Source organism: Thunnus thynnus, chromosome 8 (genome assembly GCF_963924715.1).
Source record: "Thunnus thynnus chromosome 8, fThuThy2.1, whole genome shotgun sequence".
Lineage (NCBI taxonomy): Eukaryota > Metazoa > Chordata > Actinopteri > Scombriformes > Scombridae > Thunnus > Thunnus thynnus.
This window is the reverse complement of record NC_089524.1, coordinates 12,577,002-12,603,224: the sequence shown is the minus strand read 5'-3', so window position 1 is coordinate 12,603,224 and position 26,223 is coordinate 12,577,002. Positions and strand designations below refer to the sequence as shown.

General features: G+C 39.5%; 1 protein-coding gene across 3 annotated transcripts in view; it reads right to left on the bottom strand.

Annotated features, from left to right (window-relative positions):
- Window positions 1–26,223, bottom strand: part of rabgap1l (RAB GTPase activating protein 1-like) — a 129,175-nt gene that overhangs the window by 12,066 nt on the left and 90,886 nt on the right. For 2 of the 3 annotated variants that reach the window (XR_010929238.1, XM_067596566.1), the window contains exons 16-20: window positions 25,913–26,038; window positions 24,005–24,148; window positions 19,705–19,746; window positions 13,115–13,243; window positions 161–253 (exon numbers count right to left, since the gene is read on the bottom strand). Coding sequence is in view for 2 of the 3 variants with exons in the window: in XM_067596566.1 (XP_067452667.1) it covers window positions 161–253; window positions 13,115–13,243; window positions 19,705–19,746; window positions 24,005–24,148; window positions 25,913–26,038 (534 nt within the window). In the remaining variant the exon portion in view is untranslated. Of the gene's footprint in view, window positions 1–160; window positions 254–6,748; window positions 6,989–13,114; window positions 13,244–19,704; window positions 19,747–24,004; window positions 24,149–25,912; window positions 26,039–26,223 lie in introns of those variants that run through there. The other variant, XM_067596567.1, reaches the window with a different exon arrangement.

Below are 26,223 nucleotides of genomic sequence, written 5' to 3'. Positions count from 1 at the left end.
TGCCTTTCCTGCAACACAAGGACAGCTCTTTCATCACATCCTTGAAATGTATGAAAGAGGAAGGAGTGTGTAACTTCACCACCTGGTAGGATGAATAAAACAATGTACCACTAGTAACAAATGCAACAAAATTAAGCTATAAGATATCTGTGTGTCCTACCTGGTATCGATCGATGGGGTCTTCTTGCTGCAGCTGGCTCTCTCTCAGCGTCTGATATTCCTTCTCAAACTTCTTCAGCTTTTTGGTTGGAACCTGAAAACACCAGCAAAGATATTATTTTACTGTAAACTTCATGTACACAAGTTGCCTCATAAAATCCCATCCCAGTGCTTTGTGAGGAAGGGGAGAAATGTGTTTATTTGGAGAGACAAGATAAAGGATTTGCACTAAAGGCACCATTTTGGCTTTTTTAAAGGATTTTCAAAGGATTTGATCATGCTCAGTAGTTGTCGCTGAGATGTTTCCTCCTCGGCTCTAAATTTCTCAGGAACAGGATTAAAACTAGTGACCATCCAACAGCAACCCTTCTCTCAGTGTTGTCATCGTTCCTTTCTGGCCTTCTCCCCGAGACACAAATTCACATTTCACCAGAGGAGTCAAAAGTAATTCGCAGCCTGCAGCAGGTAGGGGTGTCATGCTCAGGAACACTTTGATAGGGCTTCAAAGAACAGTATCCACCTATCACTCATACTACACTGACTTTTTAATGAGGTATGTCAAAAATGTGTTAAGATGCTGCAGGATTTTACTCGATGTTGATATAAGCAATAGAATTCGGTTTTGAAATCACCAACATTAAAAGAAACTGAAAGTGTGAGAGGTCACCACACCCAGCAAAGACATACACGGATAACTGTGTAACACCAGGTCAAAACTAACTGAAGTATTTCTCTATATAGCTGCTAACATTTTGCGGCATTGTGGTTTGTGCTGCACAGTTTCCATTCTCCACTCTTGCACAATCTGTTCTCTCAAGGTTTATGACCAGAACATGTTTCTTTATGTTGTTCTCTACATGTGCTATTTTCACACTAGATATGATGTGGAAATGCAAGAAACCCATTGCACATACAGTATGCATTACACTACATACAGACTGTACTATACATTTGACTGTAAACAAGCCAGTGGCCATTAAGAATTCTTCCCAGATATCAGAAACTTTCGGTTCACACTACGAGCTACACAACCAACATATCAGTGTAAGTCAGTTCATTTCCTCCTGAGCTGAAAGACAACAGAAACTGGTACGACGTGTAGCCAAAACTGTCCTAACTTTGTTGTGGTCACTAGCTAACGAAAGCTGTTCAGGTTAGAACTTAGCCTCACTTTTCTGCTACCAATGCAATCTCATTGTGCCACTACTAAACACAGGGCTTGAAGGCTGCCATTATGTCCATATTGAGTAACACGTTTTTAAATATACAGCAAAAGTTATTAATCCATTTTGATGCTGTTAAATGTTTGTTCAAATCATGTTTGTAAAATGGAAAAACACTCACTCTTCAATTATATGTGAATATTCTTGTAATTTATATGTTCAAAAATACTGATTGTACCTTCAAAATCTTCTTCATGTTGGGAAAACAGCTCAATCTATTATTAGAGTCTGTGGTAAACAAGTGAGTAAGTTTGTTCATTTTCTCCTTTTTATTTTCAATGCATGAATGGTGTCTAATTAAATGCTCCTCAAATAGTCATATTAACTTATTAAAATAATCTAACTTGATGAAATCAGTCAGAATCAGTTTTAAACTTATGACCTTAGTTATGGCAGAAAGGCCTCAGAAAGTTGAGCTGCTTTCACTGAAGCCTGTCTATGATCTTTTCATCTCAAAAAACTACCAGGCAATGCAAACACAAGTGCAAGTGCACAAGTGCATTTTTCATGCACTCTGCATCTGGAAGTACGGTTCACATGAAATAAACATACTATATACACTATCTGCCAAAAACATAAGAAACTCAGTAAGGAAGAAAATTCTTGTTGTTTTCTGTGAGGCGTCTATAACCATTATGAAACTCCTTTAATTCATAAAACACTACTAAGACTTTCACTCCAAGTGATGCAACGAAAATACCAAAAATACAATATCAGCTCAGTGGTTTTAAGTAAACAGCAGTAAAACATGAGACAACACTGATGACCGAGTGATATTGAACTGCATGTATGTGTGCGTGTCTGCTTCAGGTGGGTGGTAATGTTATCTCCCCTGAGTAGAAACGGCGTTGCCATAGCGCCCACCGTTAGGGCTGGGAATTCCAGGTCAATCTCTGTCACATGACCACTCCTCTGAGACTGGCATGAGTGTATTTGTGTGGGCATGTCTGTGTGTGTCCTTTATTGATTATGGAGTCTAGGACCTGATTCACTGAGAGGTTTATATTTCTTCATTCATAAGAGATAGAAAGGAAACTGAATAATACAAAGGAAAGTTTTATGCATCTTTGTTGCTAACTTTCCTTCTTCTGGTAATTTCAAACAAGCCAGAATCCAACAGGTAAAACACATTTTCTTGTGTGAAAGAAAAGTTTAACAAGTACAAAAGCTGGGTACAAGTTTCTGTTTCAGTGCAGTCAGAGGAGGAGAGCATACTTTAACTTTATTTTATTTAATAGGGAATGTCAGAGAAGATTACTTTAAACTTGAATTTAGCATCTATTCATATTGTCCTCTGTATCTCAAATGTTGCTGCTGGGACAAATAGTTTTTCCTCCAAAATCAATAAATGGCCTTCCTTTCTTCTTGTTTAACTTTGAATTAAATTTATTTACTTCTTCACAGTCTGCTTCAGTCTGGCATCTACACAACTGATAAACTTACTTTATAACTAACACTACTATAAACATAATTTACAATGACACTGTGACTATTTTTTATTTTTTTTTATTTTATGTTTCTCCTCTCTTTTTGCCAGATGCAGCCCTTTATCTTTTTCTAGTCCATCAGTCTGATTTGTTTTTCATTTACTGGCCTTGTTAAATAAATCTTGACACTGACAGCCAGTTTGGTATTAAAAAGGAGCTTGAAATTTACAGCATTTCACAATAGTTTGACCACACCCGGGAACAGAAATGTCCATGTCACAAATGAAGTATATCCAGGAGGCTAAGTAAATAAAATGCCCCGATAACATGTCAGAAATCTGAGGACTTTAAAGTTGATTTCCTCCATAAAACTAGCTGAGGGAAATAAAACTACCTCGGCTTGTCATTACCTGTCCTCACCACTGACCTGTGGGTTGACCTTTATGACACAGGAACCGCTGAGGAGAATAAACGTCACACTGTAATCTATCTAACGCACAATTCTCCGGCAGATAACAGAATTCAGTCCCATTCTTTTGTTATCTGTGTGGGAAGAAAGAGCAGCTTGGTCCCTGCTCGCTGGTTAATAAACGTTTTATTGTAACAAAACAATGCAGACAAACTGAACGTGGTGTTCTCCTGCAGGCACCAACAGTGTCACTTACACACTCATAGTGCTGTGAGATGTTTTGGATGCCACCGATCTACGTTTAAATCCAGTTTCACTCGTTATCATGTTTTATTCTCAGCTATAGATTGAGGAAGTGAACTGCTGTTCTGTAACAGAGAACCTTTTTAGTTTCTGAAAGTTGACATTTTTGGAGATAAGAGGATTTTCACCTGCAACATCAACAAATTGTCAATATGTGTGTAATACAGTAACTGTTTTATCAGAGTTGTTTAATCTGACCACTTTAATGTCAAACACGGTCTTTTTTTTTTATTGTTTGCCTCCAAAAATGTGTTCTTTTCTGAGTGTAGGACGGCCTCTCAAAAACAGTTTACCTCATTATGGTACACTTAATCTCTTTTTAATTCTTCTTGCAGTGGGAGTGATGGAATTCTTTTACGGCTCGATACATCAAACCGACCTTAAATTTACGAAGCTCATGTTTCACACAGTGCAGTAAGACTATAAAGGCAGCTCTTTCACCATCATTTGATCAAGTTGCTGCGGTTTTCTAAGCAATATTCAACACAACACGACAAAACTTTATCAATAAAGACAGACTTCCCCCTTAGCTCACTTGTGTAAAATCTGTACACATATCACAGTCCAAGTTTAATGACCAAAACATAAAACGTATGCTTCAGACAGAGAGAAAGAGAAGGACAGAATGATGTGTGCGGTTCTTTTAGATTTTATACACCTCCAGATTTTCTGTTTTGGTTTTGAGAGTCCAACAAACCCACACGTCCCTTAAACCAACCTCTCTCTTGTGCTTTCATCTCCTCTCACATACTCATTTAACACCTTTAAGCCTTCTCCTATCAGCTACAGATGTACCAGTCATACTTTCCAAGCTTCCAGTATGTAATGAGATGGTTTGACATAGATTTCTGCAGGTTAACAAAACTAAACTGCCAGTACGTGTGATTTTTCTTCTTCACTTACACATATGAAGTTAAGTTGTGAGAAATCCAAGAAATTTGCTTGTAGTAAGTGGAAATTACCATGCAAGTCATTTCAGAACCGTAGACTTGATGGTATTTTCTTATATGATGTCAATGTTTCTTTCTTCTTCTTTGCTGTATGTGTTGCCATTTCATGCTGCAGTGACTCAGTTTCTCCATCATGATTTTGTTTAAATTAGTCTCTGTCAATATTAGAACAATGTTCTTCACTATGAATCTAGTGAATCTGAATTAGTTGAACTTAATGAAAGTGAACCATAAGTCCTCGATACACTAAACCCTTATTGGCTGAGAGGAGCAGATTTTAGAGATCAGGGTCAGCTGGAGAACAGGTGCTGGTAGAGATTCAGTGTTTTGCTCAAGGACACTTCAGCATGTTGAGGGGCTGAAACTGGGTCTCCTGAGGTCTACACTTCATTACTGCTATAAAATATACAACTTCAATGAGGAAGAAGAGGTGTTCCTTCTTGATTTATGTAATTACACAACATGAAAAAGAGTTTTTAATTCACATCTTATAACATTCACCTTTTGTTTTACAAGCCGGTAAAGCTTTAGTGTTCTCTTTGGATTACACAATAAAACAGGAGTCACTGACAGATAGGCTGAAGTCTAGCTACTGATTATGCAACCTGCTGCTCTCCAACACCCTTAAAACACACAAACACTATAGTATGACTGTAATGAAATGCAACGCAATGCTGTGCTTACCTTTAGAGGCAATGCCTTTACTCAAAAATACTACAACTATAATCAAAACAGGATCTCTAAATCCATGACCTTTCCATGACAACTGCATCAGACACCCAACATCACCCTTAATCTGCTGCTCTTTCTTGAATTATTGATGTTTTTTCAGTCTGGTTTTCACTACAATTGGGCTGAAAAAGATCTTATGCAATGAATATATGAAACATTTTGGAAAATATAATCTGTAAAATGACCCACTTACAAAATTCCCTCTATTCCCTGACTTCCTCTGAGAATTGAGCCAATTCTCTGACTTTCCCTGCCTTCAGAGAGACTGCTGCTCTTAACATTAATATTTTGTTTTCATCATGTAGCTGATGTCTTTATCCAGAGTTACTTACAGTGAGCAAATCTGTAAAATAAGCACTAGCATTACAATGTAAGTTATTAACAGTATTCCAGGAAAGTAATCCATGTGTCAAACTCCCTAATATATGCAGACTTTCCTTGTGAATTCCCAGACTTTTTGTATGGAAAACACATATCAAAACCTCATTCAGTGATATTCCTGAAATTCCAGGGACACAGCTGAGCCTGCTCTACTGAGTTACAACCAGCGAGCATGTACAGGGCTCAGCGTCTTGCTCAAGGCCACTTCAACAACACACATGGTTACTGACACAAACACACACACACACACACCTGCAGTTTCAGGGCTCTAAGCAGCCAACGCATAACCGAACCTCATGCTTTGCTTTCAGTGTAAAATGTTAAAGGCCAGTTTACAGACAGAAGGGCCACAGTGATTCTTAAAAGGGATTAAAGATGCCTGGTGCTGCAGGAAATGGTACCAGGCCCACTTTTAGATTTCTGACCTGAATCCCTGCAGCAGAAAATGGAGTTGGTCCCAAACCTCCAGGCTGGGATCACAGAAAATGCGTGTGTGGAGATGTGTGATCTGCTCTTACATGAGGTGGCAGTCCAAAAGAGTTTGAATATTGAAATAAGGACAAAGCCAACTGGACATCTCCAGTAAAATTAGGCCATGGAATTCAATTACCCATTTGAGCGAAACACATACACACCCACACACAAGGTCTCCACTGATTCCAAATTTGTATCAGTAATTGAAACAAACTGACAGCCACAGAAACGACATCTGCGTCTGAACTGACTGACAAAGCTCTGTAACCTCAAACAACCAACATACTTTCAGTAGGAAAACAACGCACACGTACACGAGTCCACAACCACATCTACCGCATGGAAGGAAAGTTTCTGTGAATTCTACATTTTCCACTTCATGAGCAAATTCATACAGGTTACCTGAATAGAAAAAGCGAGAAAAAGACAAAGCCAGAGAGAAAATAATATTAAAATGATAGCTCACAAGCAACATAAAAGAAAAAGAAAAGAAAAGATAGAAGCAGGTGAATTCCTTTTCCTCCATTTCTCTTCTCTAAAAACAGCAAGAAATAGTTGGGAATATCTGCCACCAGAATTAAAAAAGGCATACACCCTGAGAGTGAAGGGTAGATTAAAGAGGAAACAAAAGAAAGAAAGACCAAAAAAAAAAAAAGAGAAAGAAACAATATGACTGGAGAACAGACCTACCACCGATCTGGGAGTTCTGAGAGGTCTGGAATGGGCGACCAAGCGAGTGAGGGTGTCCTCCTCACCCGGCCGGTCGACTACATGAGCGTCGTATGCCACCATGATGGACACCTCCTGCATCATCTTGACTCCTGATTGCTCCAAGCAGCAAGGAGGAGGAGAGGATGAATAAGAAGAGGAAGAAGGAGGAGGAAAAGTGGTGGAGACGGAAAGGAGAGGAGCGCAGCTGACAGGTTTTGTTTCTCTCAGAGAGTGGAGGAGGCAACTGGCTGCTTTCAAGAGTCCCTCAGGAGCTGAGCCCCGCCCACGGAGAGGAGGAGGGGCGCGGGGAGCGAAAGGGCAGTACAACACACCTGTTTGTCTCTCTCTCCCCCTCTCTGTAACGCTAGAAGTGTATGACAAAGGAGGAGGATGAGTTTGCTTTTTCTTCCTTTCCACTGAGTGAGTATTTCCATCTCTCTCTGTCTCATTTGTGCCTCTCTTTGCTTCACTCTCTTAGTCTTTCTTCTCTCTTTTTTCAGTTGCAGTCTCAAGGTTTTGTTTTTTCTGTTTCCTGCTGTTGATGAACATAAAGATAAAGGTTTGTTTAAAATGCTTGTTTACATATCTATACTGTGTGTGTGTTTATATGTGCGTGTGTGTGTGTCTGAGGTTAAGAGACATAGGAAGGAAGTTGTCAGATCAACCACAGTGACTTCACAACTGCACATCGTTCCAACGGCTAAAACCCAGGAAGTGAAGTGAGAGCAACTTCATGGCTGCCCTGGACGATGCCTGAATATACTGTACAGTAGCTTTTTCCCACAGAACCCCCCGTCTTTGGCGAGATGCATCAACAACCTCTTGATTTTTTTCTTCCTTCTATCCCAAACATATCTGGCTCCTTCATGGAAGTCATTTGGAGAATTGTCACTCAGAGAACAGTGACACATGAAATAAGGGAGATTTACCTCCAAATGTACGCTACTGTGACCCAGTAAAGCTACTTGTCTCTTGCCTTGGTGTCTACTCCAAAACAGATTTGATGTTGGAACACTGCACTTATGCAATAAGTGCAGTTTGCCGTCATTTGTCATCATTTTAAATTTATGAGGGCCAGTTTTTTGAGAAAAATTCTCTACCACTAACAAGCAAATGCACATAGATGAATGCATTACAAACACATCTGAATTATTTATCCAAAATACATAAATAATATAAATGACATGAATAAAATAACATTTTTTAAAATATATTATGAAATAATATATATGAATAAAAAATGGATGACTAAAAACATAGAAAGAAAGAAAACTCATCAGTTATTATGCGTAGCTTTGTGACTCTCTATCTTTACTTCTCTATAAACTACAGTGTGTAGGTCTCACTACACACATCCTTCCCTCCTTTTCCTTCTCACTCTGTTCTCAGACTGTTAAAGTTTAGCTTTTCTGTTGGGAGGGATTTGGTAAAAACCGGATTAATCAGTCAAACCCTGAGCAGCAAATGAATATACGACATTTCTCTCTTTTTTTTTTTCCTGAAGTCCTGAAAAGTCATCACCCCAGCTGCGGTCCGGCGGATGTTTAAGGAGGCTGAGAAATTCAAATTCTTCCCATAATCCCCAGAAAGGCTAAGCCACCCTACTACCCGTTGTGCTCATCAAGCCAAGGTGCCAGTGAATTCTTTCGCTGTTTTAAGCAGCTTACAGAGTTCAGTTGATCCGATTTAGACGTTGACAGAGAAAAATATGTAAAAGGGGGGAGTGAAGAGAAAGCAAAGTGGCTTGGACAAGCTGGTTTTCCCTTTTTGCTTTGAAGGTGTTTGAGCATGGCAGGTCTTCCAACATTCTTCCAAGAAAAGTAGTATAGTTATTGACCGCCTTAATCTAGAATTCACCACACGACGTCATGTACAAATGATAACAAATGTATTCATTATGGGTGGAAAAGAGAATCATTCCACTCTGGTTCCTCTCTTTCCTTCTATTGCTAATCCTGGCTGACTGGAGAGTAGATATTCATTAAGGTGTGGTACCAGCATCAGCTTCGTCGGTCTGTTGCAATCACATTCACGTTGTTTGACTTTGTCTATAGACGATGAAAATTAATTAGCTGATCAATATTCCACAACAAGTTTGATCGATTAATTGTTGAAGTCATGTTCCAAGCAAAACATGCCAAACATTCACAGGCTGCAATGATTTTCTACTTTTATCTGCTTAATAATCGGGGTGCGATTTGCCGGGGAATTTGCCTCCGGTCTGTATATCCCAATGATTTATGCTGTGTCAATCATAGACCATATAAAAGATCTAAAATAAAAATAGACTATTTAAAAAATCTAAGTAAAGGGCTGAAATGTGAGAACAGTCAATAGTGCAAACAAACGTTAGCGCTCGTGCTCGTGTGACAGTAGAGATGACATGGCGTCTGGGCTACGTGATGACACAGTAAATGGAGCAGGGGTTGCCTCCTTCCCTGCTCTGAGATCTGCAGAGATATGGGTAAAAGAGGGGCGACACACCACATATGTCACCTCTACAGGAAAGCATAAAAAGAAGACAGAAGTCTGTCATCAAAGCAGACTTAGTCTGACAAGTAGGTATCTACTGTAGCCTATTTATTTTTATGATGACAGCACATTTTGCTATTGCATGTCGTGATTATTTTCTAGTCAATATTGAAGTTTTCTGCTCGCTATGCATAGAGCTAAATTAAACAGAGACTGGTAAGGATGACATTAAGTGTATTGGCACGTCTGGCTGAGAGGCAGTATCCACAGTACAGAAAAGAGTGTTTCAGGATTTAATTCTGGCATATTAAATTAGCATTTAACCGTTTGTTTTGTTGTTTATGATCACATCTCCTATGTGTCTGCATGAGGAAAGGACAAGGCATGAACGTGACATAACATTCCCTGAGAGTGAAAATATTCTGCTATTTCTTTAATTTTTAAAAAAAAATTGATTAAAATATTCCTGCAAATGAAGTCGTCAAATTCGAGTTTCATAATTGTTTTATTGAAATTCATAATTATTTTATAAATGTTACTGTAACAGTTGCAAAAAATAGCCTAATGTGCTTCATAGTCTGTATAGGCCCATATAGGTTTAGATTTATTTTCATGAATAAAAACGTTTCAAAAACATCTCTCTCTCTGATTTTTTTCACAAATTGTACCCTGATTATAATCACTGAAAGTTAAACACCTTTGGATTTTGGATTTTATCACAGACAAAATAAGCAATGTCAACCTTTTCTAACATTTTATTGCAAAGAATCGCTTGAAAAAATAACTAAGTGATAACTGACGATAAAAATAACTACTAGTTGCAGATGTAATGTGATGTGATTTTGCATGGAGATGTGGGATGGGTGTGATAAAAGCGCAGCATGGTGGATAGTGTGACAAGTCCTGGTGTGGAAAGACGGGATGTGGGATGCATGTGTGCAGGTGTAGTATGCTGTGAGATGATGTGCCGTTCTGTGTTGTGATGTGAGGCTTTGTGACGTCGCCTTCTTATTTTTTCTCTCTTTTGTGCTGTTTTTTTTTCTTAATCTCTCTTTCTGACTGACTTGCTCTATATACTTCTATCCGCAGGGAAAATTCTATTTTAAAAGTTAAAAGAGTGACTGCTTTAAAAACCTGACAGATGAAAAAAGACATTTTTGAGTTAAGAAGTTAAAGAACTCAGAACATGCACACAGTTTAAATGTGTAGACCATGACAGTATTTTTCTCTCTTCTCTCATGAATATTATCTTTGAGTTGGTGTTTTGGTCAGTCGCTTCCTTGTAAATGGCTGAATCCCCTTAAATTTTTTTTTACCCAGAATCAAACGTGGTCTAGCCCAAGGCATTTCCCAGCATTCCCACAGGGTGAATAGATGTTTGCAATATTGCTGTGATCTGAGCAGGAAATTGATAAGAGTTCAAGACCCAATCAGATAGAATGAAGATAATGTGTGTGTGTCATGTGCAAATAGAGACAGACACACAGCTCTGAGTTAATGCATGTGATGTGTGTATATGAGTGTGTGAGAAAGACAGCCCAGAAGAGAAATAAACTCAGCAGAGAGAGTGTATTTAAGGCTTGTCTGAGAGAATAGAAAGAGAAAAAGTGTGAGTAAATATGAAGAAATTGAGGAACAGCAAGGTAGTAAAAGATCAGCGAGGGAAGATCAAGAGATGAGCAGAGAGAGACATGAAGTTCTTCTGTCTGTCCTGAGGCTAAGTCTGCCTATCTGACAGTCCTGTTTGAGTTCATTTCATCTGCCTGCACACACAGTCTCTCTCTTGTCTGGATGTCCCTCGCTCACTCCTCTAAAGCAAGTATGTTTTGATGGCATTTTAAATCAATTGCTGCTAGTATGTGTGTGAGAGTGGATGTGTGTATGTGTGTGTGTACTGTGCATGAGTGCGTGCATGTTAAGGAGAGTGTCCATAATCATGTAAAAGACTGTAAATGTGTTTACACATACAGAAGGGGTAAAAAAGGAAGGGAAAAAGTCTGAGTCATATGCTTTGGCCTTTACAATCATTTGGAGCAAAATCTCTCTCTACACCACCATCATTAACTTCTCCTTTCATTTGTAACCAATACAACACATACACAAGTTTTGAAAAAGTACTGCTTGTGAAAGTATGTATTTGTGAGTTTGCGTGTCTATGTCTACATCTGGGAGTTTGTGTGTTTATGCCTGTGAAAGTATTTCAGTTGGTGAACATGTACAGTATGTGTGCGTGTGTTGGCTAAATGACATGTCATATTGCTGCAGGATTGCGCAAGTGCCATAAAGCTACTAAACCACCAGAGATAAACAGTGAGTCACAGCGCAGGATATCCTGTATGTTAAAAAAAAAACACAAAAAAAAACACAAAAATGCCCTAACAGAGGGATTTTGAGCACCTAGAACCATGTGTCCTGCCAACATGCCCTTGAGCATGCACTACATCACAATCTGTCTTCTCACTGTAGGAGTGACTGGATAAGAGTCGGAAAATGCCAAAAATGTAAAATATTAACTGTATGTAGATACAACAAGACACAAGGAGAGTAACAAGAGCACAAGGAGAGGAGGGTGGAGGGAGGATGATTATCTCTTCCATCTTTCTCTGTCAACTCTTTCCTTCCTCTATCATAACACAGTCTGCTGACACACATATACACGCGCACACACACACACACGCGCACGCACATGCACAATGTCAAATACACTGTGTACTCCTTTTGGTCTCTGGTGACCTCAGCAAATTCCCTAAATGCCAGCAGCCTCATTAAGGTCAACAGGGGGATGATAACGTGTGTGTGTGTGTGTGTGTGTGCATGTAAGAGAATTTCAGTGAAAACACAGTCTGTAAGAAAAATATGACTATCCTTTGAAGCCTTCTTTTATCTGCTGAAGTAGCTGCTCAGACCAATGAGCGATAATACACAACCAAGACCAATAAAAACAGCAGCAGCAGCAATAACTTATAATATCTCACATTGCAGGAAACACCAGCCAGCATAACTAAACTAAATGTTAAAAAATGCAGTAATTATCTGAGACATTTTCCTCCCTTTCTGTCTGGCTTCTCAAACACACATATCGATATCAAGTTCCTAAAAGCTTTCCAGCTCCAAATACTCGTAGCTTCTTCCTGCTGCACAGGAAGTGATGCGTTTTACATTTCAGGCTTGTTTGGAATACACAAATGAACACATAGGAGTTGGAAAGAGCAGTGATGAACTCCATGCCTAAAGACAAGTTACATCTTTAGCAACAGAAAGTCCCTAAAAGTCCTCAGAAGATCTAACGCCTACTCTGTATGATTTACAGCTAATCTCTGTAAAGTGTAAATAAAACACAAATAACCCTGACTCTGGACACCAAATACATAAACAGGAAAAGATACAAATCATAAACATCAACACAGACACCAGTGAATAGTTCAACACTCAGTTCAAGTGCAGTTAACCATTTACATCCAAGATGCAGTGTACTGTGCATGAGCCAGGGATGTCACTGTGGTAGAAAATACCCCATACTGCAAGCAGAAGGTCAGGGAATCAATTCCCACACCAGCCACTACTCCATATCCTTCAGGACCTCTGACCCCTCTGATAACATGTATTTGTGTCTCAGTGGGAGATGCCAAGAGAGGAATTCCTTATTGTGTTGCTTGGACTTATCCTATAGTGAATCCAGGAACACTTGCACACCAATGTTGGGTTTTTTTTGCAACAGTAAGGACATTTAAGCCTTTTCTCACTTCATCAACAGACTATTCTTGGTTTTATGATTCAATTTTGAATTAGGCTGAAGTTAAGTAGTGGGTGAAAGTAAGGAATATTAAAGTTTAGGTATTGCAGTTGCATGTGTTTCTTTGTAGAGGTCCTTACCTTGATGTTGCAGGCCTGCTCCATAAGCCTGCGAGCATTCTCTGCGGCTCTGTAGCGTTTAGGGAGCTGGACTCTGAAGAACTTGAGAGCCCCTTCAAAGTCCGCTTGCAAGAGATCCTCTTTAGACGTCTGGAGGGAGACATGAGGAGGTGGGAGGAGAGGGGAGGTTTTGGTGGAAAACAGTAAACAAGGGATGGTCATTAAGAATCGGACATGCAGAGCACAGAGTAATCTCCAACACATTCTTCTCAAGTGCTGGCTGTCATTAGACCTCTACATTTGGTGTTATGAGGCTATTGACTAAACAATTTGATTAAGGTAATGTTGATCTGTGAGAGGCATAACTGATTTTGTTAAGTTAAATTACATTTAACCAATCAAGAGCACTGTGTCTCTGACAAAAATCACATCTTTCTCTTATGACAAAGGCATCACTCCATGCAATGAGAGAATGGTTTTGCTACAATTCTGCTCTTGAAAGATTAACACATTTATATGAGTTTCATAATTTTAGAGGCAGACTGGGTTTATCCAATTTCTTGTCAAATTGTATGATACAAATGCCCAGTAAAATTAATATTTTACTCATCCATTAGATCCACTTTTGTAAAAGAACAGCTGCACTTTTGTTTTCTAAATTCATATCACTTGTCCCCTACAGTGAGAACAGCAGTCACTTTCCATTATCTATTATTGGAAGCTGAAAGCACCTCATATTCCTGTCTTGATGTTCTGTCACATCCCATCCTCCCATTCTACTGGCGTTCACCTTGGGAACAATTTTCATCATGCCTTTTAGTTCTCATTTCCTTCTCAGGTGTGTCCTACAGGATCCTTGTGGCATTGAAAGTGCTTTATTTATCATTTGTTGCTTGGTTATTCTAATATTGACGTCACAGTAAATTATTCAGGATAACAGCATAGAAAAATGCCTAAAATATACCACATAAAATCTAACCAAGACCACTGACAAACACATTTAATGTCCTGCAATGGTGTGATAGCCTACAGGTTAGAGAATAAGCCTTTGACAGGAAAGTGAATTGTTTGAAAGGTAGCACTCCCCTCCCTCAACAACAACTAATAAAGCTGCATTTCGGCAATATACAAAATCTCTGACTACTGCAGTGCAGTTGCTCAGTGGCTGACAGCATGAGACTGGCACCGTAGTAGGCAAATGAGTGTGAATCTGTGAAATTATATGAATGTAGGGAAGGGTGATTTTGAGAGGAGCATGGAGTTTTAACAGCAAGTGTTAAAAAAACCCCAAACATCAATATCACCATCTTGTGGTGTAAAGATGCACTGACATTAGAATCTATCCCAAGATATTATGGACATCAGAATGTGACTAGACCATGGTATAACTATGTTAAACTTCTAAATCTAAAAGGAGGTTATGGGAACAACTACCATGAAATTCTAGGAGGCATAAGTATGAGACAGTGGGGACAGGTGTCCCTTTTTGATTGACATTTGCATTCCAAGAGCTGCTTCTTGTATGAGTTTTCCATAGATATCTATTCATGCAAGATTCAAGGCTAATAGCAGAAAGCATAGGCTAGCCATCTTGTAAATACTATTTTAGGCAGTTGGCTGGCACATCTATCTAACATAGCATACAGAGAGGTCCACAGCAGAATGTGGAAGCTTCAGGTTCGGAGGATGTCAAGGGTCATGGGTCAGATGCACACAATGATGCAATAAATATTTCTTTAGCCAAATAATATATGTGGAAAGACAGAAGTATTTTCTTCTTCTCCCCATGCACTGTCATCATCAATGGCTCTATAAAACACATGTCAAACTACAACCACTCCTCTATAACCCTAAACCTGACCAGCCCTGCATGTTCCGCGTCTTTTATCCAGTTTCTCCGTTTCCTAGTCTCCCCTCTCTCACCGCCAGCAGCCTGGGGACGAAGAGCCGGTGTCCCATCCCAAGGAGACCCATCACTTTGCAGAAGGAGTCGTCTGAGGCCTGACTGCTGTGGGCCCTCTCCTCTGCCTTTCCATCTCCGTCCTCCACTGCCCCGCGCACTGCTGGAAGTTGCAGATGGGGGGTCAGGGCCGGTAAAGGAGGAGGAGAGGGTGGAGGGGAGGGTGGAGGAGATGGTGGTGGGGTGGGGCAGGGTGAGGGAGAGGGGTGGTCCCGCTCCGGGGCCAGGGTGGCAGATGACTCCAGCGTGTCGTCCAAACGTCACAGTGGGTTTCTCTGAGTTGGAGGAGGGATGGACTGGGAGCAAAAAGGTTGGTATGTGCAGTCAGTTTAGGTGATCAGAGAGCTGTGTTGGGGTCAGTGTCTAGCCCCACTGGCTGAGTCCTGGTGAACAAGGTCACTGACCTACTGGGGAGAGAAGTTGATATTGCCACATCAGGCGGTGTCACAACAGACTGATGTTCAGGATGCCAGCTTGGAAAGAAACAAAGAGACGTTCATAGGAACAAACACCACAGGAGGCACAGCCCAGGCATCCAAGGCAGTTCATCTGGGCACCAGACAATTTGGACAAGTGGACAAGACGTTAGTGGAGGCCACTCAGCTTGCACCACTGTCAGAGCCCAGTAATGACCACCAGGTGCGACAAAATTACAGTCAGAAAATGACGTATTGATGCTTCCTTTTGCATAATGCTGAGTCTTCCAGCTACCTGCCAGACTCACTTTGAAATCCAGTCACACTACCCACTCTCATCTTCCTGTGCCAAACTCCCCCAACCAATTCAAATACAGTATCCCGTTGCCTAGCAACAAAGCTGCTCCACACGTGGGCTGCTGCTCCGGCAAACAGCAGTGATGGATAAGTACTCCACCTTTTTTTATTTTTCCTTCGTTGTTAGACTTCAAAGACGGAGAGAAAATCCCCCTCAGTCCGCACGATTGAGTGGCTTTAACGCTCAAGGCTCGGTGCATGTGAGACGACACATCAAAGCAGTTGGTACGTTTTTGTACGACGTTTCTAAATGGGAGGCCGCACCTGGTATGAAGCTGACAGGATTTTTAGCTTTCTTTGAAATGTAAAATGGCCTGAAAAAATAACAGCATGGATCCTTTTATATGAAGAGCTCCAGTCTAAGCCTGGGCAGGCGGTCCTGACGACATAGCAGAAGCAGAGATGTAGTCTGTTAGCGAGGCGGTATGGCACTTTTCTGCCTTCAGGAGATGATGATGCGCTGTGTGTTTGTGTTGGTTTATGGCTGACTGGATGCTGAACTCGTTGAGTCAGATTCAAGGCAGCGATGCACAAAGAACAACATGAGTTTGGAAAGAGGGAGTAAAAGAGAAAAAAAGTGTGCTTGCCATAAGCCTGTTAGCCTCTCGGTATTTTTGCTCTCCGTCACTGATATAACCTTCCGTTTTGAACTCTGACCAGTTCCAAAAGACAGCATGACACAGAACAGTAAAAGCACAGTCCAGTCAACAGCTCCAGTGTGGACTCCATCGTCTGTTCCTCTGGCAGATTTCCATTAGCGGCAGTAGCAAGGCATCCGGTCTATAGCAGTCGGTATATCCTTTAGATAGGAAGCCAGCTCCATTAGATGAGAATTCACTTCTACCTCTCAACAACACAGGCTAAATGGATGAGTGTTTGCATGAGTGTGTGTGTGGTTGTGCTATCAAGAGTGATGGTTCTGGCTATCAGCTGGGGCGAGGCAAAGCAAAGAAACCACACAGTGTTTCCCCTCCACCGCCTCTGTCTTTTTCACTCTCTCTGCCTTCCTCTCTTTCTCTGACGCTCTCTCCCTCTCTCTCTCTCTTTGTGATGCTAACAGCTAATTGCTAGCAGTTAGCAGGGGCGGCTCCGTTGCAGAGGTCTGGTTGGTGGACAGAGGTAGTGTGTTGGAGAAATACACAGCCAGCCGATGCCAGAGGAAGAGAAGGCAGGGGTGGTGGAGTAGAAGGTAAAGAAGAGACAGAACGAGGAAGTGAGGGAGACAAGAAGCTCCAAGCAGGAATCCATGTGAGGTAAAGATGAAGAGGAAAGAAAATTAAAAAAAAACAAAAACAAAAACACAAAGCTTTTCTCCTCCACGTCCAGATTGCTAACGCTATAGCTTATGTTCCTGTTGTGAAGAGTGATGTGGATGGCGTCCGCTAAGCAGGAAAGGGAGGGCGGTGAACACAGATGGAGGGAGGGGGGGGGATGAGAGAGGAGAGGAGAGGAGGATGGATGGAGGAGGGAGGGGGGAGCCTCAGGGGAGAATGCCGTCATGCCTGGCCAATAGGAGACAGGCAGTGGAAGCCCCTTCCTCCCTCTTCACATCCTCATTTGTTCTCTCTTTCTAACCATCACATCCACCACATGTGTCACTCTATGACACAGAGAATACATTATTGCTAAAATATAGAGCGGGAGGGCTTTTTAAAACCAAACATGTATGATTCATTTAGAGAGGAAAGCCTGAATGTATAACTACTGTATGTTAAAGCAAACTCTGACTTGTATTAATAAAAAATCTGTAAGCCAATCTGTAAACATTGGATTGGCTTTACCAGTTCTATTTTAGGCTATGTTGGTGTATAAATATAAATGTGGGAAAATATAAATATTAGACAAGGACACAGTATTGGCAGTTAAAGTAAATATATAAGGACTGGTTATGGGGAACAAACAAACTTGATTAGGGCATTGTAATAATAATTTGAGGCTATTTTCTGTCTCTTTTTTTTCTAGCATCATACTTTTCCATCAGTGTCTGTTATAACACGCTGCAAAAACTTTAAACGCCTCACAAATATATATAAAAAGATTAATTAATTAATTAACATAAATAAAGAATATATTAATAATTGACTGGAAATATTTTTGGGTATGAGCTGATTGGGGGTTGCGAGCCTCCATGTTCCTCTTAATGGTTAATTGATAAATTCGTTTGCGGAAGTAAAACAAAAATTATTATTTTGGTTTACTTGATGATCAGCCATATTGTCTTTTTGGATTTTTCGAACTGTGAACCATGTTAAGTGATTTTATGTTCTATTGACAGTGAGCTTAAAATTGCACTTCAGTGTGAATTTATTTTACCTGATTTCCACCAGCTGGATAACTTCAGGGATATTTAAGAGAAGTGCAGTACATCTTTGTTCTTTGTGACAAAATTTGTGTGTAAAATCTTGGAAACTACCATCCAGTACATTTTATTTTAAGGCATTAAGATTTTACAGATGCCACGTCACAAAAAGTGAAAGTGAAAATTGATAAAAATAAATTAATAAACAAAATCAAACATGGTTCTGAGACATTGTGTGTTATTATTAGTAAAGAATGTATTTAATATGCTTCAATACTGAGGCACAGACTACATGATAAGACAAACATGCGTTGTTTGTGTTTTTTTTTTTTTTTTTAAGTTTCATCATGACTTCCACACGACTGTCCTGACAAATTAATATCCACATTGAGCCACCAGACAGCAACATGCAATATGACACAGTGATTTCCAGAGCTCATCGATCCAACCCACCACAAGCAGATCTGGTAACACAATAAATAGAAATTCTACACCAATCTGCTCAGACAACAACATGCAATGTTCAAAAAAATATGTTTATTTAAATATGGTATGTTTATTTATTGTAACATGTTTTATTTTGGCTTTCTTTCTTTTTTAATTAATTATTCTTACTTTCTTTTCCAATGACTTGACAAAATTTATACTTTATTTTAACTAAAGTAGTAATATTTACTCTTTTGTCTGTCTGTTGGTTGTTTAATAAGATGTGTTCCTACATGTTTCTGTTAAACCACATCCAACCTTTTTTGTAATGGACAATTTTCCAATTCTAAATCTGAGATGATACACCATTTTATCAGTTTCTCAAAATAACTGTCGATAAACCTTCTAGCTTAACACATTATTTTCAGGTTAATAAGTTCAGCTTCGGACAAGGAGGATGTAAACAAATAACATTATCTAAATTCTTCCCGGACCTGGAGATAACTAAATACACGTTGTACAAATTCAGCTTTAAACAACATAATGGTAATTTAATAAGTTGAAAGGCATGACTCCATAAAATAAGTCCTCCACAACACACACACACACACACACAATTCTGGTCACTGTGACATAGACTGGCTTCCGTCAGGACACTTAACCCTATTGTTTAAATGAGTCTTAGAGAACATATCATTGTCCTCACTTAAAGATGCAGTTTCTGTCTTTGGGCATTAGGGGGCGACAAATGCCAATTAATTGCAATGAACAAACGTCTGCCTTTTTCTTAATTCAAATCCAGTAACCCAGTAATCAGTCTGTTCTACCCATAATCACTTGTGTTCGAGGGTTATTTTCTCCTGCAAATACTTGCAGCAATGCAGCTTTGACACTAAGATCTGCATTCCAAGGGCAAAGTCAAAGAACTACACAAATACATATCATGATATCATGATGCACAATAAAAAACATTTTCTCAGGTGATCTAGACTGAGATCTTTTAATAAAGCAAAGGGAATCTAACACTAAGCATAACTTGGATGGGTTATGCTTAGGGTTTTATAAGGGTTTTATACATGTAAACTGATCAGATAGTTGAGCTACTTTTAAATGGATGGTTTTAGATAAATGAGAGAATGAGGTCAGTACTAACCTTGAGCAGGGCCAGGGCTACATTGAAGATGATGTTCAGACCCTGGAACAGAGAGAGGAAGAATAAGATGTAAACTCAAAAAACAAGTAGAAATAAACCGTCATGTTCAAGGTATGTGGAGGTTGTTGGTGAGCTCAGCTTTCCCTTGACTGAGAACTTCCTCACTGCTGCTTGGGAGAGAGTTTCAATTCCTTTCCTATGCAAAGACGTTTTCCGGAATTTAATGAGGACATCTGAGTTCATGACAACTTATATGCTGCAGACAAATTCCCTGTTCTTCCAGATTTAAGATGAAAAGATTGGACTTTTATCAAAATATTGCAACAATTTAAAGAAACACAAATGACAAAAAAATTAAAAATCTGCACTTCGATTAAAGCTGTCACTGCATGTTTGCAAGAATTACAACCACTTGGGAATTTTGTCAGTTGTTTCTGAAATATATAAGTACAATAATTAAATGTTAAGGTGCTTTAGCAGCACAAAGGAATCCTCACTAAGAGCACTGAGTTAAGTCTTTATCAATACAGAGCAGAGGCACAGTAAAAGTGACGAGAAGGGAAAATAGCAAAATATAAAACAAATAAAGTTAAAATTTGACTTTGTTTTAATCATACATGTATTATATTTTATATAAATTATTTATTCCTGGTGATTACTGTTCAGGGCAGATCATTGTGTTATGCAGTTTTGTTTTTATTCACTGATTTATGTACATGTATGCTGTGATAATACGTAGCATTTTTTTTTTTACCTCCCTTGCCAATACAATGCGCATGATTTTGACACAGACAGAAAGAAAATGTAAAGCTGATGTCAGCTCTGCATGGGAACACCCATCTCCTTGGTCTCCGTGACAACCAGTTCACATGGCAACACAGAGCTAAAAATATCTGGACAGCTCTAAAAATAACTAATAAGGAAAGAGAGAGGGAGCTCTGCCTCCACACACCTATCTTTGTAGGCCTCAAGATGGCGGTACAGTGCTGAGGCAGGATCAAAGGTGTGTATGAGAGAAAGAAAGACAATAACAGTGTGTGTTTCTGAGCGAGACGGATTCATGGGGAGAAAGGGATAAACATACAGGGAGGGGAGTTATGATGACAGACTGGGAAGGTGGCAGGGCAGCAGGCTGGGAGAGGACTGAAAGCTCAAAACTACAGGATGATTGCCGACAAAGCTTCAGATTTTAGTTTAACTGTGATGGAGTCAAGCAGAGTTAAGAAGTTAAAGACACAGGATTTTTTTCCCCTTTTGCCACTCTTTACCACAACAAATGTGATATTCTTCATACAAATAACCAGCAGCAGTAAATGGTCACTATTAACTATCATGGAAAGAAATGATAATTCTAAAATGACCTCAAAGACTCAAAAGTAATAAGAAAAACCATCATCTCAAGGTGTGACAGACCCACAAGGAGCACGAGAATCCCCACCAATCATTAGAGCCAACTAAGTCTCTGGCATCAGTGGCAAAAACCATGTCTTTTAGCCTTTGACTTACTACTTCAAGATAGTCCAGGGAGGTTTTAAGAGGAAAGAAAAATAACAATGATTTGGAGAGGGGAAAAAGCACAATGTAATATATAGCAGGAACTAGAACAGGAAAGGAGTGAAACAATAATCAAAATAAACTGTTGAGGAGACTTTATCAAGCCAGACAGAAGATGACAGAGGGACTATGAAGAGAGTGATTAATAACAGAAAAAAGCTGACAGGGAAAGAGAGCAAGGACAGAAAGGAAAGAAGAGGAAACAAAAGAAGATGATGACTGTAAAGTAAATACAAATAAATTGCAAACAAGTAAAGCTGGTGAAATGGTAAAGAGAGGGAGCAATGACAGAGGTTGCTGTGTAGAAAAATGAGAGAAAAAACAGAAAGGAGAGGAAGCAAGGACAATGATAGAGAAACTACTGGGACAATACATATAAGACTGAGCCAATGAACAAGGAGAGAGAGAAAAAAAACAGAAATATAGAAATGGTAAGGAAAGAAAAAGTAAGCAAAAGAAGATAAAAGAGAAAGAATAGCAATACGGAGCTGGAGAAGATGATGGAGAGAGCCAAGAAGAGGAGGGAAGACAGAGAGGGATGCAGGAGATGAGAATTTTGGTTTAATGAGCAGATTCTCATCATGCGGCTCATTGGGTGAGAAAGACCTGGGAAACTTTTAATTGTTCTGCCTGGGGCCAATGGGAGGACAGAAAGAAAGGGAGGGGGGAGGGAGGGCGGAAAAGTGGAAGAGAGGAAGGACGGGGAGGGGGAGGAAGGCAGAACGAGGGGAGGATGGAGGGCGTAGGAAGCAAAGAGAACATTGGACTTCTGTATGTTTTATGTGATGAAACTTTTCAGTACAAAAAATATGAGAAACACTATAATCCATCACTTTTCTCTCTTTGTTTTGTACACACAAACATAAAACTAATACACTAATATACTCCAATAGAGGGAGAGACAATTGATCTAAAAATGCTTCTTGCAAGTAATGCTAATAACTAATAAGGTTTTGTGCTTTACATTTTTGGTCACTATTTAATACAGAGGTTAATACTATTTTGCTGAGTCACCCAGAAAAATGTGTCTGAGTGGTACTGCTCTTGAACTGTTATAATATTTCTGAAAAAGCTCAAGCTGTTGGTATGGGTAATGACTCTTCTTCATCTGCTTTTTTCGGTATGGTGTTCCACAAGGGTCCGTTCTTGGCCCCTCGTTAATTTGGGTTTATATGCTCCCAACACAGTATTTATATTCCATAAGGACAAAACTGCATGTTCCAAGTCTAGAAAGGGGCCTCAGCCAGAAACTCCCAGTGCACCCTCATTACACATTTAGCTTCACCAGGTCTGTTTGGCATCTTTACGTAACACCTGATCCAACTCACCAGCAGGTATGATCAGCCTGCTCTTTTTTTCACCTGAATGTCTGAGACATATGTCTGCAGAACAAATGATACATTCATAGAAACAAAAACTTTGGCGTGCCCCATCGATCTGGTAGCATGCACACTTACACACTACATTACAGTATGTTCAAAAATGGTGTTTGTTACAAACAGTCAGTGATTAGAACAGGAGTCCATTACAAACCACTACTGGGGTTCGGATCTAGGGAACCCCTTCAGGTTTCTCAGTTGTTACCTACTGTACTTGCGTGTCGAAGTCCCCTACCAGAATCCCACTAAGAGACTCCAAGTAAAAATAGTTCTGTAAGAATGCTCTTTTTTAAGAAACGTCTTCAAGAACCTGCAATCAGTCCAGCTGGTCTAGACTCAATACTTTTGGATATACCATGACCTGGATGACTGAGAATCTTTACAGACCTATGGTCTTTATTGTTTACATACTTGGTTTACCTACTTTTATTTCTTGCATGTACACCTCAGTTTAACACTCTGTATTTGTATTTGGTCTTTTACTGAATGTATGCATCCTTTTATTTTGATTGTAAAAGACTTTTTAATGTAAAAGGGTGCTATGTTAATTTAGTTATTATTATTAGTTATTATTTACATTTGTTAACTCCACATAAACTCAAGGTGGCAATGTTGACCATTGTAGGGCTGTGTGGGATTTCAGATGCTGTCAAGACAGGGAGTGTTCTTTGTGCAGCCTGATGATCATGAGAGGACTGTGTTTGCACAGTTTTGTATGTTGTCAACGTGTCAGAAGGCATCAGAAAGACACTTTCCAGATTTTTGAAGTTCAGGACGTGGTTTGGAATTAGTCGTAATGTATTTTAATATTTTGAAGGAGTCCAAAATAAAAATAGCATTGCTAACAAACATGTAGAAAATTGGCTTTTGCATGGCCTCTTCAGAGAAGCTTTATGTGAAAATGTTTCAGAACAAGAACCAATCAGTGATAGATGTCAAGTAAAGTAATCCTAATGACATTAAATCAGTGATTGCATCAACCCTAAAAAGCCTGATCGGCGCATCTGTACTGATTATATTGGGTAGATAATAGTTCAAACCAAAGGGCAGAATGCAGATGGATCAGTGCTAGCACTAGTATGGCTTTGCCTTAAGTGCCTTCTACTTGTGGCCACTGATAGTTGCTAAGTAGCTGTATGGTTCAACCAATCCTATCTCTCCAACCTTCACCTTCCCTCTTTCCTTTAATGTATCCCTCCTCCCTACTAACTTCCCACTAACCTCCACCACTCCCTCTTTATCTTCCTTATGACCTTCTTCTCTATCTCCTTCCTACTCCTTTTGCCTTCCTAAAAGGAAGACCTTCCCTTCATCCTCTCCCAGTGTTTCAAGTATAATGTACTGTAGTGCATTGCACCCAGTTGTACCTCACAGAGCAGCAGGTCAGTGATGTGGAAAACCATGCAAAGGGGGAACTTTGCAGTGAAGAGGGTGAGGAACCACTGGGAGGCGTACATGTGTGCCTCCAGGTTCAACTCCTGGAAGTGGGACCACAGGTCTGGAAGCTGTTCCTGTAGGAGCAGATAGAGGAGGAAGAGCAGAGGGGGGGTAGAGGAGGAACTTTGAGATAAAACAGCACTTACAAGAACATAACAATGTGGCTCAGCTTGTCATTTCAATTTTACATTACTTCATTTTTACTCAAACTTTATTAAATCATCCAGTCCCACTGAGATGATAATCTCTTTCAAGAGAAACCCAAGAACAAAAAAAAAGTTTTAAAGGACAAATAACACAATTCAGTACCATGTTCTAGCTGCCAAACAGTCAGAAACATTATTCATAAATAACACACATTATTAAACTTCCAGAAAAACGATAAAATTGAAAAGATACTATATTACACAAAACAACTACAATCACAAAGTTTGACATTTACAAATCTTTAACAGACTAGATATACTCATTTTATAGAGCAATCTGTTGTATATAATGCATAATATGTATAAGCAGCAAAATTCGGCATTGCCAAGGTTATATTATTATGTGTACTAAATCAGTTAATGAGGGCATTAGAATGTTCTTATTGATTTTCTTTAACTCATCACTCTCCTCATAAATTTTGTTTTTGTTATCTAGTTTATCTGCTCTTATATATATCTGTTTTGTTACAATTAGATTGAACACATAAGAGGGAAGAGACAGCTGGTGTCAGAGTGAAAATAGTGGATCTGTGTCCATGCATGTACAGTGAATAAAGGATTGAATTAGCCAGATAGTGATCCACTTTGACAACCAACACTTATCATGCCACATGACACCTGACTGGATCAGATAATGAGCTCCCACCCGTACGCTAATAATTAGCAGTCAATGCTAACATCCTTACATCGAGCACATTTGGTCGATGCTAACCGAGTAATCCTAAGAGACGACTGCTAGCAGGGCAGGAATGGATTTTAGGGCCAAATTAAACTCTGCTCACTGAGTAGATTTAGGCTGTAATACCTGAGTGGAATAGGACTTCACACCAGCAATCATCAGCCTCAACAGACAGAAAGAACGCTGTTTCACCTACAGAGACTGCAAGTCTCACAAACACATACTTACTGTTGAATTAATTCTTATTATATTCTGTGACCAGAAACAATGAGTCAACAAGGCAGCAACAAACATGTCGTCCCCCACAAATGATGCAAGCGCTGGTAACATGCTCTATAAATTTGAATATGATCAAACTTTCCTTGCTTTTATGGAAAATGCAAATACTTTTATAAGGCTGCTAGTCGTTTCAGTGGCACCCAGTATTGTTTCACTATATAAACCTTGCATTCAATCATTAATCAAATTAAAACAGCCCAAGGGACCTTTATTCTTAAACTATAAAATTGTGGAAAATCAAATCTGTTGGAAACCGATGGTTCTGAAGACTAGTCTGTACAACAAGGACAGCAAGATATGTGACGTGAATTTCATGGCATTTAAAATTATGGCATAGAAAGAAATGACTGCTAAACATTTTTAATTTTGACCTGTAATTGTAGTGCTCCCCAAGGCTGAATTGTTTAAATTTTCGGCCAATAAGTGGTGAGAAAAATCATTTTTTAAACTATAGTACAACCAGAGGTGCCTGGGAAAACGTGCAAAGAATGAACAAAGAAAAGAAACACAGATCAATGAACAAACTGGGGACGACTTATAGTCGATGCCTTATTACATCCAACTGTCTGTCCATCCAGTCAGGGTCGTCCTCTCATCATCATGTTACTGTCCATTACATTGATTGTAATACATTCCTTTGCATTTTGAACATTATAAAATATTGTATCACTAACCTGCATCAGCCTCTCCAGCTGGTAGAACTTGCAGTGAAGATCTTCAAAGTTGTTCTTGTAGAGAGCTCTGAGGCCATACTCGTACATGATTTTCACCAACACACAGAAGGCCTGTTCTTCAGGCATCTGAAACAACATGAGTAATCATAAACTACGGTTACATGAAACACAGTAAAACTTTGAACAAGTGACTGGCCAAAATATGTATCTGTAGCCACAAAGAAAACCAGGATATTTTATTAGGAGCTCTGCAGGACATTTGTCGGATACACAGTCTTCAAGACAAGAAACAGATTAATTGCTTATCTCTA